Below are 19,443 nucleotides of genomic sequence, written 5' to 3'. Positions count from 1 at the left end.
GGCACGCTCCTGGCCACCGCAGCCTCTACCTGCTGGGCTCTGGCGATCCTTCCCCCTCAGCTGCTGCAGACTCTACCTACTGGGTACAGGTGATCCTTCCGTCTCAGCCTTCCAAGTAGCTGGAACTACAGGTGTGCGCCACCATGCCCGACTAATTTTTTGTGTATTGTAGAGATGAGATCTCACCAAGTTTCCCAGGCTGGTCTCAGACCCATGAGCTCAGGCAGTCCTCTTAACCCAGCCTCCCAAAGTGCTGGGATTATAGGTGTGAGCCACCATGCCCGGCCCAATTATACACAATTATGCAATAATTATGCAACCAGATGCAACTGTGCAATTGAAGTACATCAACTCACTTGTCACTCACTGATAGGGTTTTGATATGGGTTTGCAAGCAGTTGATTTATTATGGTCTCTGTGCAGTCAAACCTCATTGCTAACGTTAATCTGTATGTACAGTCACTCCCCAGTGCTAGCATCACCTCCTCAGCTCCACCTCAGATCATCAGGCATTAGATTCTCATAAGGAATGTACAACCTAGATCCCTCTCATGTGCAGATCACAATAAGGTTCACGCTCCTATGAGAATGCTATGAGCAGAGCTCAGGTGGCAATGTGAGTGACAGGAGCGACTGTAAATACAGATGAAGTTTGGCTCGCCTGCCTGCTGCTCTGCTTACCTCTTGTTGTGTGGCCCAGTTCCTAGCAGGCCACTGGTTGGTGGCCCAGAGGTTGGGGATCCCTGTCCTATATCCTTCTAGAATAAAATAAGTTGCGAAAGTGGAAAAAGAGAACACAGTAAGGCTGTTTTGTATCTTACTCTCCTTATGTGGATCTCCAGCTCCTTTTTCAACCCTACTAGTGAAACCAGCTTTTCCCTCTCTTTGTTCTGCAAAGATGTTTTTATTGTATTTTTCACATTAGCACGTTTGGATGCACTTTACTTGGGAAATGTTGTGATTTAAAAAAAATATAAACACTGGGGGACACACCTCATCAACAAGGGTACCTGCATAATGAAACTTTGTATACCTAACCCTGAATTGTACCCCACATCTTTAAAATAAAAAATTAAAAGAAAAAGATAAAGATATATATATATATATAAACAATTTAACATAAAGTGAATTGTAACTTGGCAATAAAGAGTTGTAGCTTGAACGGGTCCCATCACTGACCATGCAGCCTTACTGAGGAATATCTGTGACACCTTCCAGCATGGGAAATGTCGGCACAGCTCATTTAGTATTTCAAGGAACTCTAGGATTTCCCAAAAGAAGTTTGCCTAGATCCCAGATGAGTTGCTAAGAGGACTAGAGTGCGGTGGTTAATAGCGTTGAGTCTAGAGTCAGACTTTCTGGGTTTGATGCCCAGTTCTTTCAATGGCAGCTATGTGACTCCAGCTATGTAATCCCCTCAGCCTCTTTTCTGTGAAAGGTTTATAGGAAGGCCTTCTTTATGGAATTGCTATGTGGATTAAATAAAAACAGTACCTACAGAATCTTTGTAAAAATGCCTGGCACATAGTGAGCACTCAGTGAATATTGTGATTTTCATGATTACAATTATACCTGCTATTATCTCATTTAAAAATATCGTGTCTAGCCTGGGCACGGTGACTCACGCCTTTAATCCCAGCACTTTGGGAGACTGAGGTGAGAGCATTGTCTGAGCCCACAGGTTAGAGACCAGCCTGGGCAACTGGTGAGAACTTGTCTCTACAATAAATCAAAAAATTAGCTGGATGTGGTGGTGCGCGCTTGTACTTAAAGCTGCTTGGAAGGCTGAGGCGGAAGGATTGCCTGAGCCCAGCAGGTTGAGGCTGCAGTGGCCCTGAGTGTGCCACTGCACTCCAGCCTAGGCGACACAGTGAGACTGCAATTCAAAAAAAAAAGAAAACAAAATTCTTGTCTAAAGGCCCACAGTAAGACAATTACTAGTCTCATGCTTCCTCCTTTCTCATACTTTGCACAGAGGAAAATAAAATGGTAAGAATTTATTTCATAAGTCAAAATGATTGAAAGGCTGGACTAAATTAATGTCGTTGGTGGTCTAGCAATATAATTAAAATGTGTTTCACAGGACATTGAGTTTTTGAAAATTAGTACATGTAAAAGTAAGGGACTCAATTTGAGGGTGACCAGGTTATTTATCTAACAGTTTTCTATTGTACGTGTTACCTGTTGCTGTGAATAGTTGCTGGTTTCTATTGTATCCATTCGATGTGACTGCGGCTAATGGAACTTAATGAGTCTCCATTACTGCTGTTCAGACTGTACTGTTTTTGAATTAGATGAAACAGTGCACTGGATGGAGAGGCTCTAATTAAGCATATTTGGAAGGGAATATATATACATTTTGTGCTCTTTCCTACCTCATCCTTGCCAATTCTAATTTTGCAGACTCCAGAAGGTCAGGAAGCATTTGTTAAGCCTCTATTGAGTTATGGAAGTTGAATTCTATAGCAGAAGCAAAAAAGAGAGGTTCTTCCCACATAGAATAGAACAAAAAAGGAAAATACTACCTTCTTTATTCTTTAATTCCTATTTACAAAGTTCCCGGAAAGAAAAAGTGGATGATCTTTCAATCCCTATGACTTGAGATGTGTTCTAGAAATGGGAAGTCTGCCACTATTTTGGGAAGTACTTGTTACAGCTGAGTGTTACACTTTTCATTGTATAATCATTGCTTCTCCCTGCCCCCAAATAAAACTGGGGGTCATTTTTCATTTCTGCAATGGTCGTGTCAGCCATGACACCATTGACTAGATTTCCTCCCTTGCTGTTTTCTTACTTTAATAGAAAATAAAAAAACCAATGTTATAAGAGCTTACTGTAAACATTTTAGCTTCTTTCCATTTAGTTTTCTATACATTTTTGGTTAAAATTATGCAATTTTGTGTTCTGTTTTTTCCTTCCTACACATCAAAAACATTTTCTCCAAATAATTATATATATTTTGTCAATATATTTTAATTTTATTGGGTCTCTACTTACAACATTTTAGTAAAAATTTAAAAACATAATGCAAAACATAGCAGACATCCACAGTCCTGGCTCTACCAGGAGAAATAGCAAAGAAAATAGCTGTTAACAATGTAAGTATGATTTTTAGTGGCTGTATAATATTTTGTCTCATAACCAATATCTGCTTGCTTTAGTACAGTGAAATTACAGCCTCTTTATATATGATACATTCCAATATCACATCCTTACCACTGTTGAGTTATTTTATTCTTTTTGTAATTTTCTAGGTAAAAACAAATGTTACAATATATGTGAACTTTATTGTCTTAATTTTTTTTAAATCTCTGATTGCCTAATACAGTTGACAATTTTAGCATGTTTCCACACCTTTTGTATTTTATCTTTTGTGAATTATCTGTTCATGTCCTTAGGAGTCTTTGTAATTTTTCTCTCAATAATTTGTAAGACTATTTATTTATTTATTTATTTATTTTTGAGTAGGGTATCTCACTCTCTTGTCCAGCATGGAGCACAGTGGCAATATCATGGCCACCGCAGCCTCAACCTGCTGTGCTCAGGCAATCTTTCTGCCTCAACTTTCCAAGTAGCTGGAACTACAAGCATGTGCCACCATGACCAGCTAATTATCTATTTATTTATTGTAGAGACAAGGTCTCAGCAAGTTGCCCAGGTTAGTCTTGAACTCCTGGGCTTAGACAGTCCTCTCGCCTTGGGCTCCCAAGGTGCTGGAATTACAGGCATGAGCCACCATGCCCACCTGACCTTTTGATTTATTAAGGAATACCAGTGCCTTATTACATTTATTACAGTCTTAACTTTCGGCCGGGCACGTTGTCTCACACCTATAATCACAGCCCTTTGGGAGACCGAGGTGAGAACTGCCTGAGCCCACGGGTTCAAGACCAGTCAGGGACACTTGGAGAGACCTCATCTTTACAATACATAAAAAAATTAGCCAGGCATGGTGGCGGCACATGCCTGTAGTTCCAGGTACTGGGAAGGCTAAGGTGGAAAGATCACCTGAGCCCAGAAGGTGAGGCTACAGTGGCCGTGAGCGTGCCACTGCACTCCAGCCTGGGTGACAAAGTAAGACTTCTACTCAAAAAAAAAAAAAAGAATCCTAATTTTCCCATTTATTTTTGTTTAAAAATTTTGTATTATATTTTTGTATATATGCTTCTTTTAATGTAATCATATCTGATATATGATTACATAATTTATTCTAGTGACTCTAAAGAATAGACTCTATTTGTTTCCTACGGCTGCAGCAACAAAATACCAAAACTGTGTCTTAGAATAACAGAGATTTATTACCTTACACCTTTGGAACCTAGAACTTTAAAATCAAGGTGTTGGCAGAGCCATGCTTTCTCTAATGTCTGTGGGGAAGAATCCTTTCTTGCCTATTTTTTAAAATTAATTAATTTATTTATTTATTTATTTATGTATTTATTTATTTATTATTTTTGAGTCGGAGTCTCACTCAGTTGCCCAGGCTGGAGTACAGTGGCATGCTCACAGCCACCACAGCCTTGACCTGCTGGACTCAGGCAATCCTTTCACCTCAGCCTTTCAAGTAGCTGGAACCACAGGTGTGTGCCACCACACCCGACTAATTTTTTTTTTCATTTATTGTAGAGATGAGGTCTTGCCAAGTTGTCCAGGCTGGTCTTGAACCCCTGGGATCAGGCAATCCTCTCGCCTCAGCCTCCCAAAGTGCTTGGATTACAGGTGTGAGTCACCACGCCTGGCTATTTTAAAAAAATTTTATTTTGTACATGTGAAGATTTGTTATATAAGTATGCTGCATTAAGGCAAGGTGTGGGCTTCTAGCAAGCCCTCTCTCCCTTAGATGTGGACATGTTACCCAGTGGATGGTTGTGTTTCCCTCTTTCCTTTAGCAATACCCAGTGTCTGTTGTTCTCACCCTTGTGCCTATGTGTCCAATGTTTAGTGATCACTCATAAATTAGAACATGTGGTATTCAGATTTTTGTTTCTGTGATAGTTCACTTAGAATAACAGTCTCCCTGAGCCCGCCTGGGCAGCGAGACCTCATCTCTACAATAAATAAAAAATCAGCTGGGCGTGGTAGCGCACGCCTGTAATTCCGGCTACTCGGAAGGCTGAGGTGGAAGGATCGCCGGAGCCCAGCAGGTCGAGGCTGCGGTGGCTAGGAGCGACCACTGCACTCCAGTCTGGGCGACAGAGGGAGACTCCAACTCAAAAAAAAAAAAAAAAAAAAAAGAATAACAGTCTCTGGTTGCATGATTCCACATGATAGTTCATTCGGAATGATGGTCTCCAGGTGGCTACAAAGGTCATGATTTTGTTCTTTATGGTTGTGTAGCATTTCATTGTGCATACGTACCACATTTTCTTTATCCAATCCACTTTTGAATGGGTATCTGGGTCGGTTCAATGTGTTTGCTATTGCGAATAGGGCTGCAATAAACATGTGGGAGCAAGTCTTTCTGGTAGAGCAATTTATCGTCCTCTGGATATGTTCCCAGGAGTGGAATTGCTGAGTTGAATGGTAGCTCAATTTTTGGTTCTTTGAGAAATCTCCACACTGCTTTCCAAAATGGTTGAACTAACTTGCAGTCCTACCAACAGTGTAGAAGCATGTTCTTTTATCCATAGCCTTGCCAAAACCTGTTGCTTTTTGACTTTTTAATGATAGCCACCCTCACTAATGTGAGGTAGTATCTCATTGTAGTTTTTTTTTTTTTTTAAAGCAGGATTTGTTGAGAGGACAGAAAAACTCCCATGTGGGAGGGGACCCTAAGGAGTTGCCTATCTCATGGTAGTTTTGATTTGCATTTCTTTGATGATTGGTGAAGCTAAGCGTGCTTTCTTATGTTTGTTGGCTACTTGTACGTCTTCCTGTGAGAAGTGTCTGTTCATGTCCTTTACCTACTTTTTAGTGGGGTTGTTGGTTTTTTTCTCGTTAATCTGTTCCTTATAGATCCTGCATGTTAGGCCTTTGTCGGATGCATAGCTTGCAAGTATGTTTTCCCCATTACGTGGGTTGTCTCTTTCCTCTCTTCCTGGTTTCCTTTGCTGTGCAAAAACTTTTTAGCTTGATAAGGTGTTTAGATTTTGCTGCATTTGCTTTTGAGGTCTTGGCCATGAATTCATTGCTTAGGCCGATATTCAGGAGGGTGTTCCCTAAGTTTTCGTCTAACATTCTTGTAGTCTGAGGTTTCACATTTACCACTTTTTTTTTTTTTTTTTGAGTTGGAATTTCACTCTGTTGCCCAGGCTGGAGTGCAGTGGCATGCTCACAGCCACCACAGCCTCGCCCTGCTGGGCTCAGACGATCCTCCTGCCTCAGCCTTGCAAGTAGTTGGAACTACAGGTGCGCACTACCACAGCTGGCTAGTTTTTATTTTTTATTTATTGTAGAGCCAAGGTCTCACCAAATTGCCCAGGCTGGTCTTAAAACCCTCAGCTCAGGTAATCCTCTCGCCTCAGCCTCCCAAAGTGCTGGGATTACAGGCTTGAGCCACTGCGCCCAGCCCCTTGATCCATTTTGGGTTAATTTTTGTATATGGTGATAGGTAGGGGATCAGTTTCATTTTTCTGCTTGTGGTTAGCCAGTTTTTCCAGCATCACTTGCCAAATAACGGCTTCCTTTTCCCAATGTTTGTTCTTGATGGCTTTGCCAAAGATGAGTTGGTTGAAGGTCTGCAGTCTTGTTTCTGATTTCTCTATCCTGTTCCATTGATGTTTGTGTCTATTTTTGAACCAGTACTATGCTATTTTGGTTACTGTAACGTTATAAAGTTTGAAGTCATGGGAGTATGATGCCTCCAGCTTTATTGTTTTTGCTGATGATTGATTTAGCTATTTGGGCTCTTTTTTGCTTCCATGAATTTAAGCATTGTCTTTTTTAGGTCTGTGAAAATGATGCTGGTAGTTTGACAAGGATTGCACTGAATCCGTAGATTGCCTTGGGTATAATGGACATCTTGAAGAGATTGATTCTTCCAATCCATGAACATGGGATAGTTATCCATTTGTTTACGTCATCTTTCATTTTTTTGATCAGTGTTTTGTCATTCTCATTGTAAAGATCTTTCACCTCTTTAGTTAGATGAATGCTGAGATATTTCATTTTATTTGTTGTGGTTATTGTGAAGGGAATTTGTGGTTGATTAGTCCTCAGCCTGCTTATTGTTGCTATATAGAAGTGTAGCTGACTTTTATTCATTGATTTTGTAATCCAAGACTCTACCAAAGGTATTTATCAGTGCAAGGAGGTTTTTGACAGACTTACTAGGGTTTTCTAGGTATAGAATCATATCATCTGCAAAGAGAGATAATTTAACCCTCTTTTCCTATTTGGATACCTCTAATTTATTTCTCCTGCCTTATTACTCTGATTAGGATATTCAGTACTAAGTTAAAGAGGAGAGAAGAGAGTGCATATTCTTGTTTTATTCCAGTTTTTAGGGGGAATGTTTCCAACTTCTGCCCGTTAAGTATGACATTGGCTGTAGGTTTGTCATAGATGGCTCCTATTATTTTGAGGAATGTTCCTTTGATGCCTAGGTGTTTGAGGATTTTTATCAAGAAGGAATGTTGGCTTTTATCAAATGCTTTTTCTGTGTTTACTGAGCTAATCATCAGGTTCTTGGGTTTATACCTATTTATGTGACAGATTGCATTTATTGATTTGAATACATTGAATCAGCCCTCTATGCCAGGTATAAAGTCTGCCTGGTCATGATGAATGAGACTAGTAATGTGCCATTGGATGCAATTTGCTGAGAATTTTTACATCTATTTCATCAAGGATATTTGCTTAAGGATATGCTTTCCTTTTTGGGTCTTTGCCATTTTAGGGTATCAGGATAATATTGGCTTCATAGAATGAGCTAGGAATAATTTTTTCCCTTCTCTATTGCTTGGAATACTTTCTTTCTTTTTTGGCATACTTTCAATAGGAGTGATATCAGTTCTTCCTCATATATCTTGTGGAATTCAGCTGGTCCAGGGCTTTTTTTTTTTTTTTTTTTTTTTGGTGGGGTGGTTTCTTATTATTGAGTCGATTTCTTGAATTGTTATGGGTCTGTTTAGGGTTTCAATTTATTTCTGTTTCAATTTTGGGAGGTTGTGTGTTCCCAGGAATTTCTCAATTTTCTCTAGATTTTTTTAGCTAAATTGTATACAGTTGTTTGTAGTCATCTCTGATAATCTTTTGTATTTCTTCAAGATCAGTTGTAATATTGCCTTTTTTGTTCCTAATTGTGTTTATTCTAATTTTGTCTCCTGTTTTATTAATCTGGCCAGGTGTCTGTCAATTTTCTTTATCCTTTCAAAGAACCAGCTTTTCCTCTTGATCCTTTGTATTTATTTTTATTTTTTTATTATTGGTCTCTATTTCATTTAGCTGTGACTTTATTTTGATGCTTTCCATTCATCTTCTGATTTTGGCATTGGATTGCTCTTGTCTTTCTAGCTCCCTTAGGTGTGATGCTGGATTGTTCACTTGAGATCTTTCTATTTTCTTGATGTGTGCATGTGATGTTATAACATTCCCTCTCAGCACAGTTTTCATGGTGTCCCAGAAGTTTTGGTATGATGTGTCTTTGTTTCCAGGAATCTTTTTATTTCTGTCTCGATTTCTGTGTAAACCCAAAAGTCATTCAGAAGCATGTTGTTTAATTTCCATGTATTTGTGTGGTTTAGGGGGTTCCTGTTGGTGATGATATTTATTTTTATTCTGCTGTGATCTGAGAAGATGCTTGGTATGACTTTGACCTTTTGAATTGTGTTCATGTTTGATTTATGTTCAAGATGTGGATGATCTTGGTGTATATTCCATATGCTGTTGAGAAGAATGTGTATTTTATAGTTGTTGGGTGAAATGTTCTGTAGCTGTGTATTAGATCTAATTGGTTCCATGTCAAGTTAAGGTTCCGAGTTTCTTTGTTAGTTTTCTGCCTCAGTGATCTAAGGAGGGACAGAGGTAGAAGGAAGGGTGGTGAATTGGAAGGAATCTGTCTGCCACTGCTTCCCCAATGCACTCTAGTGGGAACAGGGCTTGTCTTTTCCTCTAGTTCATAGGTGTTTTCCTCCCTCTGACACTGGTGCTGGGAGTTCTGGCTCTCCGGGAGCTTCTTCAACCCTCTCAACAGCCCACACATCTCATCAGTAGGATTGGAAGGTGGCCAGAAGGGACCCTGACTCTGGCACATACTCTGGCACAGGCATTCTTGGGAACATGGGGTGGCCTCCTCCCATCTGGACAGGACCACCCCTTTCATGCATGGATAGAAGGGAAGTAGATGTCTAGGGGAGAGTAGGTATTTCTTCCTCAGTCTGCAGATGGGAGGGCCACTACAACTGTAGAGATGTGCACCACCTCCTAGTTCCTGCCCTGCTTTGGCAGGAGAGGCTATTGCTGTGATAGTAGCACCCTGAAGGCAAGCCACATCTGTAGCCCTGATCAGGGGCTTAACAGGTGTCAGCATCACTGGAGAATCACCCTTGAAGTGGGCATGTCATAAGCTTGGGTCTGTGGAGGGAGAGAGGAAGAAATGCCCTTGCAGCATGGACCACCCCCACAAGTTGTTTCCTTCAGTCTCTCTTTAGGGGGGTTGGTGGCCAGCAGTGCCAGGGCTCACTGGAAACTGGAGTTCCCCACGCTCCACATGGATTCTACTGGTTCCTCTGCTCTGATTCCTGGGAGCTGTCTGTGCCCGGCCGGTTTGGGAGGGGTATGGGCTGTCTGTTTTTTGACTGAGACTTCAGAGGCTTATGTGAGGTATGTATAAAAAAAAACCTGTCACTTTTACTCACTCTTCCCTTTTTCAAGAGCACTGTTCCAATCTCATGATGAGGCCATTTCTTAGGGTGGCTGGGGCTTGGGGCTAACCATCCTCCATGTACCCAGGTGACCATCTGATACCCCTCAGTCTTGGGTTTTAGGCCCATCCTCAAAGTCTTAGGTCTGCTCTTCCATTTAGGGTTCTTGGCTGAGGGTGGTTATTGTGTGATGTCCCAGCCATTTTGGTCCTTCCTCCTGAAATGTTTAAATGTAATCATTACATTTAATTGAATTTACTTGCAATTTACTTTTGTACCTGAGCAACTGAAGTTATGTTGTATTACTTTTACATGAATCAATGACTGGACATCATAATCTTGAGTCCAAGTATTTAAAATAATTTTAAAATTTTGCCTTAGGCCTTTTCTGGGTATAGGTCTTCTAAAATGGATTTGTTTGAAATTTGGGAAGCCCATTTGAGGAGTTTTTGTTTGTTTGTTTTAAGATCTATAGTTTTTTTTTTCTTTTCTTAATTACATGTGTGATTGTGAATTCTGTTTCTATCATTCTAATTTCTTCAGGATCTTATTTTCCCATCAACATAGTACAGTGCTTGTCATTAGAAGATACTCAAGTGTTTGTCATGTAAATAAATAAATATATTAATGGATAAGAATGGGGAGGATTGATCAGATGACTGGAGGAGTTGCTAGTAGGAAGTTGGAAATATGGTTCTGAAATCTTAGAAAGAAATCAGGTCCAGAAATGTAGATTTGTAATTTTGCCTCTTTGGGGTAATAGTGGTAATTGTATGAGTGGGTGAGATCACCTGGGATGAGAGGATATATTGGAGAGAGAAGAGGGCAAAAGACAGACCTAACTTAGAGAGGCATCTCAATCCAAGGAGTCACCTAAGGATGGACAGGAAGAGAGCAAACTTGGCATACTTCCACTGGCTTAATGTGTTTATTGGTTTTTCTCCCTCCCTTCACCACTAGGGTTACAGAGATGTACTTCCAACTGAAAGAAATGAACGAAAAGGTATCTTTTATAAAGGACTCTTTACTGTCTTTGGACAGTCAGGTGGGACACCTGCAGGACCTCTCTGCCCTGACTGTGGATACCCTAAAAGTTCTTTCTGCTGTTGACACCTTGCAAGAGGATGAAGCTTTCCTGGCCAACAGAAAGCATTCTACCTGCAGAAGACTTCCCCACAGCTGGAGCAATGTCATCTGTGGAGAGGTTCTAGGCAGTATGGAGATCTCTGGGGAGAAGAAATACCAGTATTATAGCATGCCCCCTTCTTTGCTGCGGAGCCTGGCTAGAGGCCAGTATGTCCCAAGAGTACAGAGGCAGGCCTTTCTTGAGATTACACACAGTCAAAAAGAGGCTTCAAATGCAAGACATGACCAGGAAGAACAAGAAACACAAAGCAGTATAGATGCTTCTAGGGTGTCTCCTAATAGGCAAGGCCACTCAAAGTATGGTCCATTTCTCCTGGTCCCTTCTTATGTAAAGCAAGTTCCTTTTTCAGCAGAAACTGCCTTGCCTCTGTCTAGACCATCTGTCGGAGCAGGTACAGATGTGCTGGCAACTGAACAGGTCACCCAGAGTGTGGTTTCTGTTCATCTGACTGGGCAGACCCAGGTTGTCTCAGACCAGGAATCAGTGGCTGAACCCAAGGAACTCCACGAGCCCATGGCTCAGACATCAGATAAACAAGACAAGGCAGAACAAGTTCTGCCCACTTTGAGTTGCACAGCTGCACCTGTGACAGTGACCCACCTTCCTTCCCAAGCCAAGAGCTTGCAAACTATAGGTGGATATGTGAACTGGGCATTTTCAGAAGGGGATGAAACTGATGAGCATAGCATCAAGAAGAAATGGCACACCTGCTTGCCCTCTGCTTCTAACAGTGACTCCACTCAGTGCGACCGATGCCCGGTGCAGATCTGGGGCAGTTCCTTATCTGATAACTCAACAAGATTGGTTAGTGATCACTCAGAGGTGGACCCGTGGCTCCAGCCAAATGCATCCTTTTGGATCAATCCTTTCCACAGAGGCAGATTCTTCACTAGGAGTCATAGTTTAAGACTCCACAAAAAGGAGAAACTGATGAAGATATGTAAGATTAAACGTAAGGAGTAAACTTTTAAAAAAATACCAGTATGAAATTCTTTGTGTTGCTACCGGTTTTTAAAAAAATCTACAACTCTTAACCACATTGTCATTCTCCCCATTCTCTCAGCTTTTTCTGTAAATCTTAAACTTTCTATCTTAAACTAACTTAGTTTAAGATAGGCTCTATGGCTTATGCCTATAATCCCAGTACTTTGGGAGGCCGAGGCCGAAGTGAGAGTATTGCCCGAGCCCATGGGTTTGAGACCAGCCTGGGTAACTTGGCAAGACCTTGTTGCTACAGTAGATCAAAAGATTAGCCGGGCATGGTGGTGTGTGTGCCCGTAGTTCCAGCTACTTGAAAGGCTGAGGCGGAAGGATCACCTGAGCCCAGCAGGCCGAGGCTGCAGTGGCCATGAGTGTGCCACTGCACTCCAGCCTGAGCAACAGAGTGAGACTCCAACTCAAAAAACAAAGAAACAAACAAACAATCTTAAATTTTCTCATGTAGACCATTTCCCTTACAGACCTTCCAAGATCCTCAGAATTTGGGCAGTCAGCATGGGTCAAAGCAAAAATGCTAACCAAGGACAGGAGATTGTCGAAGAGAAAGAAGAATACACAAGGACTGCAGGTGCCAGTAAGTGTTCGTTATTCTGTCTTTTAGGTTTTGGGCAGTCAAGGTAGTGGCCTGTATTAGCTTGATTTCTCTTTATTGTAAAGTGCCACCTACACAAAATAGCATTGTACTGAAAGGATTGAAGACTTTTTTTTTTTTTTTAAGAAACGGAGTCTTGCTATGTTGCCCAGGCTTACTTAAATTCCTGGGCTCAAGTGACCCTCCTGCCTCAGTCTCCCAATTAGCTGAGACTATAGGCATGTGCAGTCGCATTCAATTAAATGTTTGAGTCATTGGAGTGGATATACTGAAATTATTTATCTGTTCACGTGTTGAAGTACTTTTAGGTTATTTTCAAGTTTTGGCTACTCTAATAACGCGATGATGAACATTTGTGTACTAGTCTTTTTGTGGACATATGTTTTAATTTCTCTTTGGTAAATACTGAGGAGTTGAATGTCAGAGTCATATGGTAAGTGCTTTTGTTTGTTTGTTTGTTTTTTAATTTTTGAAGAAACTTTCAAACAGCTTTTCAAAGTATTGTAACATTTTACATGCTTACCAGTAGTTTATGAGAATTTCAGCTGTTCCGTATCCACACTTAGTTTTGTGTTGCTATAACAGAATACCCGAGACTGGGTAATTAACAAAGAGAAAAAGTTTATGTTTCACAGTTTGAAGGCTGGAAACTCCCAGGTGGAAGGGCCACATCTGGTAAAGGTTTTCTTGCTGATAGGGACGCTGAAGAGTCCTGAGGTAGTGCAGAGCATCACAGGGTAAGAGAAAGTTCAGGGCTGGGCACGGTGGCTCAGCCTGCAATCCCAGCACTTTGGGAGGCCAAGGCGAGAGGATTGCCTGAGCCCACAGGTTCGAGACCAGTCTGGGCAACTTGATGAGACCTTGTCTCTACAATAAATCACAAAAACTAGGCGGACGTGGTGGCATGCATCTGTAGTTCCAGCTACTTGGAAGGCTGAGGTGGAAGGATCGCCTAAGTCCAGCAGGTCAAGACTGCGGTGGCCGTGAGAGATCTGCTGCACTCCAGCCTGGGCAACGAGAGTGAGACTCCAACTCAAAAAAAAAAAAAAAAAAAAAAAGAGAGAGAGAGAGAGAGAGGTTCATGAGAGACAGCTAAACTGACTTTTATAATTGACCCACTCTTATGATAACTAACTCACTCCCTCAATCACTCATTAATCTATGAATGAATTAATCCTCTCATGAGGCAGAGTCCTCATGACCTAGTCATTTCTTAAAGACCCCACCCTCAATACTGTTGCAATGGGGATTAATTTCAACATGAATTTTGGAGGGGGCAAACATTCCAACCATAGCACTCACCAATCCAGTGTGCTGAACCTTTTAAATTTTAGCCATATTAGTAGATGTGTAGTGGTACCTCATGGTGGCTTCATTGCATTTCCTTTTCTTTTTTTTTTTTTTTTTTTTGAGTTAGAGTTTCATTTTGTCACCTAGGCTAGAGGGCAGTGGCACACACATGGCTACCACAGCTTCGACCTGCTGGGCTCAGGCAATCCTTCCGCCTCAGCCTTTCAAGTAGCTGGAACTACAGGCACATACCACCATGCCCAGCTAATTTTTTGGTTTATTGTAGAGATGAGGTCTTGCCAAGTTGCCCAGGCTGGTCTTGAACTCGCAGGTTCATACAATCTGCTCACCTCGGCCTTCCACTGTGCCCGACTTCATTTGCATTTTCGTAGTGACTAATGTCGCTTGGCAACATTTCATGTGTTTGTCATCTGTATAGTCATGCATCACTTAATGATGGGGACACTTTCTGAGAAAAACGTCATTAGGTGATTTCATTGTTGCACCAACATCATAGAGTGTATTTACACAAACCTAGATCATATAGTCCACTATCCACCTGCACTGTATGGTATAGTCTGTTGCTCTTAGTCTACAAACCTGCACAGCATGCTACTGTACTGAATACTGAAGACCATTATCACACAGTGGTATTTGTGAATTTAAACATAGAAAAGTTACCATAAAAATACAGTATGAAATATAAAAGATGGTAGTACACCTGCATAGGGCACTAACCATGAATGGAGCTTGTAAGACTGGAAGTTTCTGTGGGTGAGTCAGTGAGTAGTGGATGCATGTGAAGGCCTAGGACATTACTGTACACTATTGTAGACTTTATAAACACTATATACTTAGGTTACACAAATTTATAAAAAATAAAGTATACTACAGCATTATGATGGCTACAACATCTGTCACCATGTGATAGGGATTATTTTTTATCTTGTAGGACCACCATTGTTAGGCTGTCTTTTGTTGACTTAAACGTTGTTATAAGGCATATGACTGTATATCTTTTTTTGTGATATAGCTGTTTAAATCTTTTGTCCAATTGAAAAATTGGATTACTGTCATTATGAAGTTGTAAGGGTATTAAAATATATTCTAGATATAAATCCTTTGTGGAATAGATGTTTTTTTGGTGGCTTGTCTTTTCATTTCCATAAATGTCCTTTGTAACATATACGTTTTTTAATCTGATAAAATCAAATGATTGAATTTTTTTCTTTCATAGTCTATGCCTTTTGCATCACTTTTAAACTTTTTTTTTTTTTGCCAAATCCAAGATGACTAAGACTTTTTCTTATGTCTTCTTCTAGGCGTTTTATAGTTTTAGCTCCTTATTTTGGCTACAAATCCATTTTAAGGGAATTTTTATATATGGTGTTAGGTAAAAATTGAGCTCTCTTTTTCTTTGCTTCTAGAATATGAATATCAAAAAATTTTCTACCTTTTTTGGTAAAAGATATCTTTTGTCTATTGAGTTGTCTTGAATTTTTTGTGAAAAATTAATTGATTCACAATATGTGTGGTTCAATTTCTATCTATCTTTTTTTTTTTTGAGTCTGAGTCTCACTCTGTCACCCAGGCTGGAGTGCAGTGGCATGCTCACGGCCACCCCAGTGTCAACCTGCTGGGCTCAGGTGATGCTTCTGCCTCAACCTTCCAAGTAGCTGGAACTACTGGTGTGCGCTATCATGCCCAGCTAATTTTTTATTTACTGTAGAGACGAGGTCTCACCAAGTTGCCCAGACTGGTCTCGAACCCACAGGCTCAGGCAGTCCCCTTGCCTCGGCCTCCCAAAGTGCTGGGATTATAGGCTTAGCCACTGAACCCAGCCTCTATTTTTTTTTTTTTTTGAGTCAGAGTCTCACTCTGTCACCCAGGCTGGAGTGCACTGGCATAATCATGGCTCACTGCAACCTCCTACTACCAGACTCAAGCACACCTCCAGCCTCAGCTTCCCAAGTAGTTGGAGCTATATACATGACCCTCCATACCCAGCTAATTAATTTTTTGTTTTTGTAGAGATGAGGTCTCACTGTATTGCCGAGGCTTGTCTTGAATTCCTGGGCTGAAACAATCCCCTTGCTTTGGCCTCCCAAAGTGTTGAAATTACAAGTGTCAGCCACTACAGTTGATACTTTATGCCAATATTATGTTATCTTGAATATGTAAATTCATAATAATCTTTTTTTTTTTTTGAGGTGAAGTCTTACTCTCATGTCCAAGCTGAAATGCAGTGGCACAGTCATGGCTTACAACAACCTTGATCTCTCGGGTTCAGGTAGTCCTTCTGGCTCAGCCTTCTGAGTATTTGGGACTATAGGCATGCACCACCAAGCCCAGTTCATTTTATGAGTGTTTTGTAGAGACAAGGTCTTTCTGTCTTGCCTAGGCTGGTCTTGAACACCTGAGTCCAAGCAATTCTCCCGCCTCAGCCTCCCCAAGTGCTGGGATTACAGTCGTGAGCCACCATGCCCTGCCAGAAGTCTTGAAATTATATACTAAAAATCCAAATTTCTTTTTCTTTTCAGGAAGTTGTTTGACTATTTTATGTTCTTTGCATTTTCATATAAATTTAGAATCGGCTCTTCAATTTTTGCAGAAATCCTGCTAGGATTGTGAATGGAATTGCTATAAATCTATATGTCAATTTTGGGAAATATATGAGTCATATATATAACAACAGTAATGAGTCTTCTGATTCATGATATGTCTATTTAGATATTCTTTTATTTCTTGAAGTAATGTTTTTTAGTTTTCAGTGTACAGGCCTTAACATATTTTTTGTTAAAAGTACCCTATTTTATACTCTTAAATTTTACTGTAACTGCAATTGCTTAACAATTTTGTTTTCTTTCTTAATTTTTTGAGTTGGCATCTCACTCTGTTGCCCAGGCTGAAGTGTAGTGTCATACTTACAGCCACCGCAGCCTCAAACTGCTGGGCTCAGGGTGATTCTTCCGCCCCAGCCTTCCAAGTAGTTGGAACTACAGGTCCACGCCACCACACCTGGCTAATTAAAAAAAAAAATTTATTGTATTAGTGAGATCTTGCCAAGTTGCCCAGGCTGGTCTCGAATCCCTGGGCTCAGGCTCTCACCTTCACCTTCAAAAGTACTGGGGATACAGGTATGAGCCACCATGCCTGGCTAACAATTTTGCTTTCTGTTTGTTTGTGGTATACAGAAATTAAAAAAAATATTGGTCTTATATTCTACAACCTTGCTAGACTTATTATTTGAGTGATTTTTTGTAGCTTCCCTAAATTTTTCGTATAAATGATCATGTCATCTACAAATATAGTTTTATTTATTCTTACCCATTCAGAATATACATTTTTATTTTTCTTGCCTGATTACACTGGCTAGAACCTCTAGTACAATATTGCATAGTAGTGTTGAAAGCAGATATTCTTTCCTTATATCTGCTCTTAGAAGGAAAACAGTTAGTCTTTTACCTTTAAGTATAATGTTAGTTGTAAGTTTTTAGATACATGCCCTTTTTCAGGCTGAAAAACTTCCCTTCTGTTTCTAGTTTTCAGAGAAACTTTATCATTAGTGGATATTGGCATTTGCCAAATGCTTTTTCTGTGACTGCTTAGATGATCAGATGGCTCTCCTTTAGATTGTGTTATTTTTATGATAAATGGCATTTATTAATTTTATAATATTAGAATCAATGCTTAGAATATTGAATCAGCTTAGCTGATATGAACTTCACTTGACCATGAAGTATTATCTATTGTATTCATTTTGCTAAAATTTTGATTTTTTAAAAAAAAAAATCTGCATTCTTGAGGAATACTTGTCTTTAATTCACTTTGTTGTAATACCTTTGTTTGGTCTTGGTATCAGGGTGATGGTGGGTTTATTGACCGAGTTAGGGACTGTTCCTGACTCTTCACTTTTCTGGATGAGTTTGTAAGGAAATGCTATTATTTCAATCTGAAACATTAGTTAGAATTTACCAATGGACTCATCTTTGTAAAGCTTTTAACTAAAAATACAATACAATTTTGTAATAAATATAGAATTATTCAGGTTATCTAATTCTTTAGTGAGATTTATTTGTCAATTTCAAAGAATCTGTTTACTTCATTGATGTGGTTGAATATACTGGTACAGTGCTGTCCACAACCTTTTATTATTCTTTTTTGTTTGTTTGTTTGTGAGATCTGTAGTGACATCCTTTGTTTTTATTTTTTTATTTTTTGAGTTGGAATCTCACTCTGTCACTCAGGCTGGAGTGCAGTGGAACACTCATGGTCACTGTAGACTTGACCTGCTGGGTTCAGGTGATCCTCCCACCTCAGCATTTCAAGTAGCTGGGGCTACAGGTGTGCACCACCATGCTTGGCTAATTTTTTGATGTATTGTAGAAACAAAGTCTCACCAAGTTGCCCAGGCTGTTCTCAAACCCCTGGACTCAGGCATCCTCTCACCTCCATCTCCCAAAGTGCTGGGATTACAGGCATGAACCACCCCGTCCAGCGGGATATCATTGCTTTTGCTCTTTGTGTTTTATATGATTCCTGAGGAGTCTGGCTACAGATTTGTTTTATTGGTCATCTCAAAGAACCAAGTTTTGATTTCACTACTTTTTAAAATTAATTTCTGCTCTTTATTATTTTCTTTGTTCTATTTACTTTCGGTTTAACTTGCTCTTCTCTTTCTAGCTTGTTAAGGTGGAAACTTTGGTCATTGATTTGAGATTTTTTTTTTTACTTTTCTAATTCTTTTCTTTTAGCTCTGTCATACAAATTTTGATATGTTGTTTTTGTTTTCATTCAGTAAATCTTTTTTACATATTCTTAGGAAGTCTCAGGTTTGAATTAGGAATTTTGCAAGAATTCCCCTTTCATCGTCTTAATGCCCTGCTTTTTTTTTTTTTTTCTATTTTATACTAATTTTTCCAAATAATAATCTGGATGCATTAAAAAAAACTACCTCAGCCATTTTTTAGAATGGGAAACAGAATTAAAGATATAAATATTGAGACAATTATGTAGAGTCACCTTTTAGGAGAGAGATTTATCTCAATAAGGAATGCTATTCTTTCAGAGGAAATGCATGAGTTGGTGGAGTCCCATGAAATATGCATTTAAGGAGATTTATTTTTGAGATAGTTCAAATGGCCAGAGTACAACTATAAATTGCAACTGAGTTCAAGAACTCAAACTTGCATTTGTTTACTGCTTTTAGTTACCAATTTACCCCCTTTGGTTTCATACCTGAGATATACATAGGACAACCATGTTATTGATTGCCTATTATTTTAGTGATGAAAGGAATGGGATAGAGACATTAAGTGATATGTCCAAGTTCAAATAGCTTCTAAGTGACAGAGCTAGAATTCAAACACAAGTTCTTTGGATCCAAACCTTTTATTGCTTCATACCACTGGTTCTCAAAATATTATCTGCTATCAGCAGCATAAGCATCAGCTGGGAACTTATTGAAGATTCAACTTCTCCCTTTTTCCAGATCTACTGCATCAGAGATCCTGGCGGTGGGATCCAGTGATCTCTGGTTTAACCCAGCCCTTCAACCCGGGGTGACTCTGGTGCCCAGTCAAGTTTGAGAACCGCTGCTCCATACCCTGGTT

The 19,443-nt window shown here is 39.9% G+C and overlaps 1 protein-coding gene across 1 annotated transcript in view; it reads left to right on the top strand.

Annotated features, from left to right (window-relative positions):
- The window catches only part of TRPM6 (transient receptor potential cation channel subfamily M member 6), a 156,527-nt gene that overhangs the window by 102,167 nt on the left and 34,917 nt on the right, over nt 1-19,443 (top strand). The window contains exons 25-26 of the mRNA XM_008074369.1: nt 10,764-11,902; nt 12,411-12,523. Coding sequence (XP_008072560.1) covers nt 10,764-11,902; nt 12,411-12,523 — 1,252 coding nt within the window. The remainder of the gene's footprint in view (nt 1-10,763; nt 11,903-12,410; nt 12,524-19,443) is intronic.

The sequence above is a fragment of the Carlito syrichta genome, unplaced genomic scaffold (assembly GCF_000164805.1).
Source record: "Carlito syrichta isolate Samal-C Ts95f unplaced genomic scaffold, Tarsius_syrichta-2.0.1 Scaffold316420, whole genome shotgun sequence".
NCBI classification, from domain to species: Eukaryota; Metazoa; Chordata; class Mammalia; order Primates; family Tarsiidae; genus Carlito; species Carlito syrichta.
Note: the sequence above shows the minus strand (reverse complement) of the source record. Positions and strands in the feature narration are given on the sequence as shown.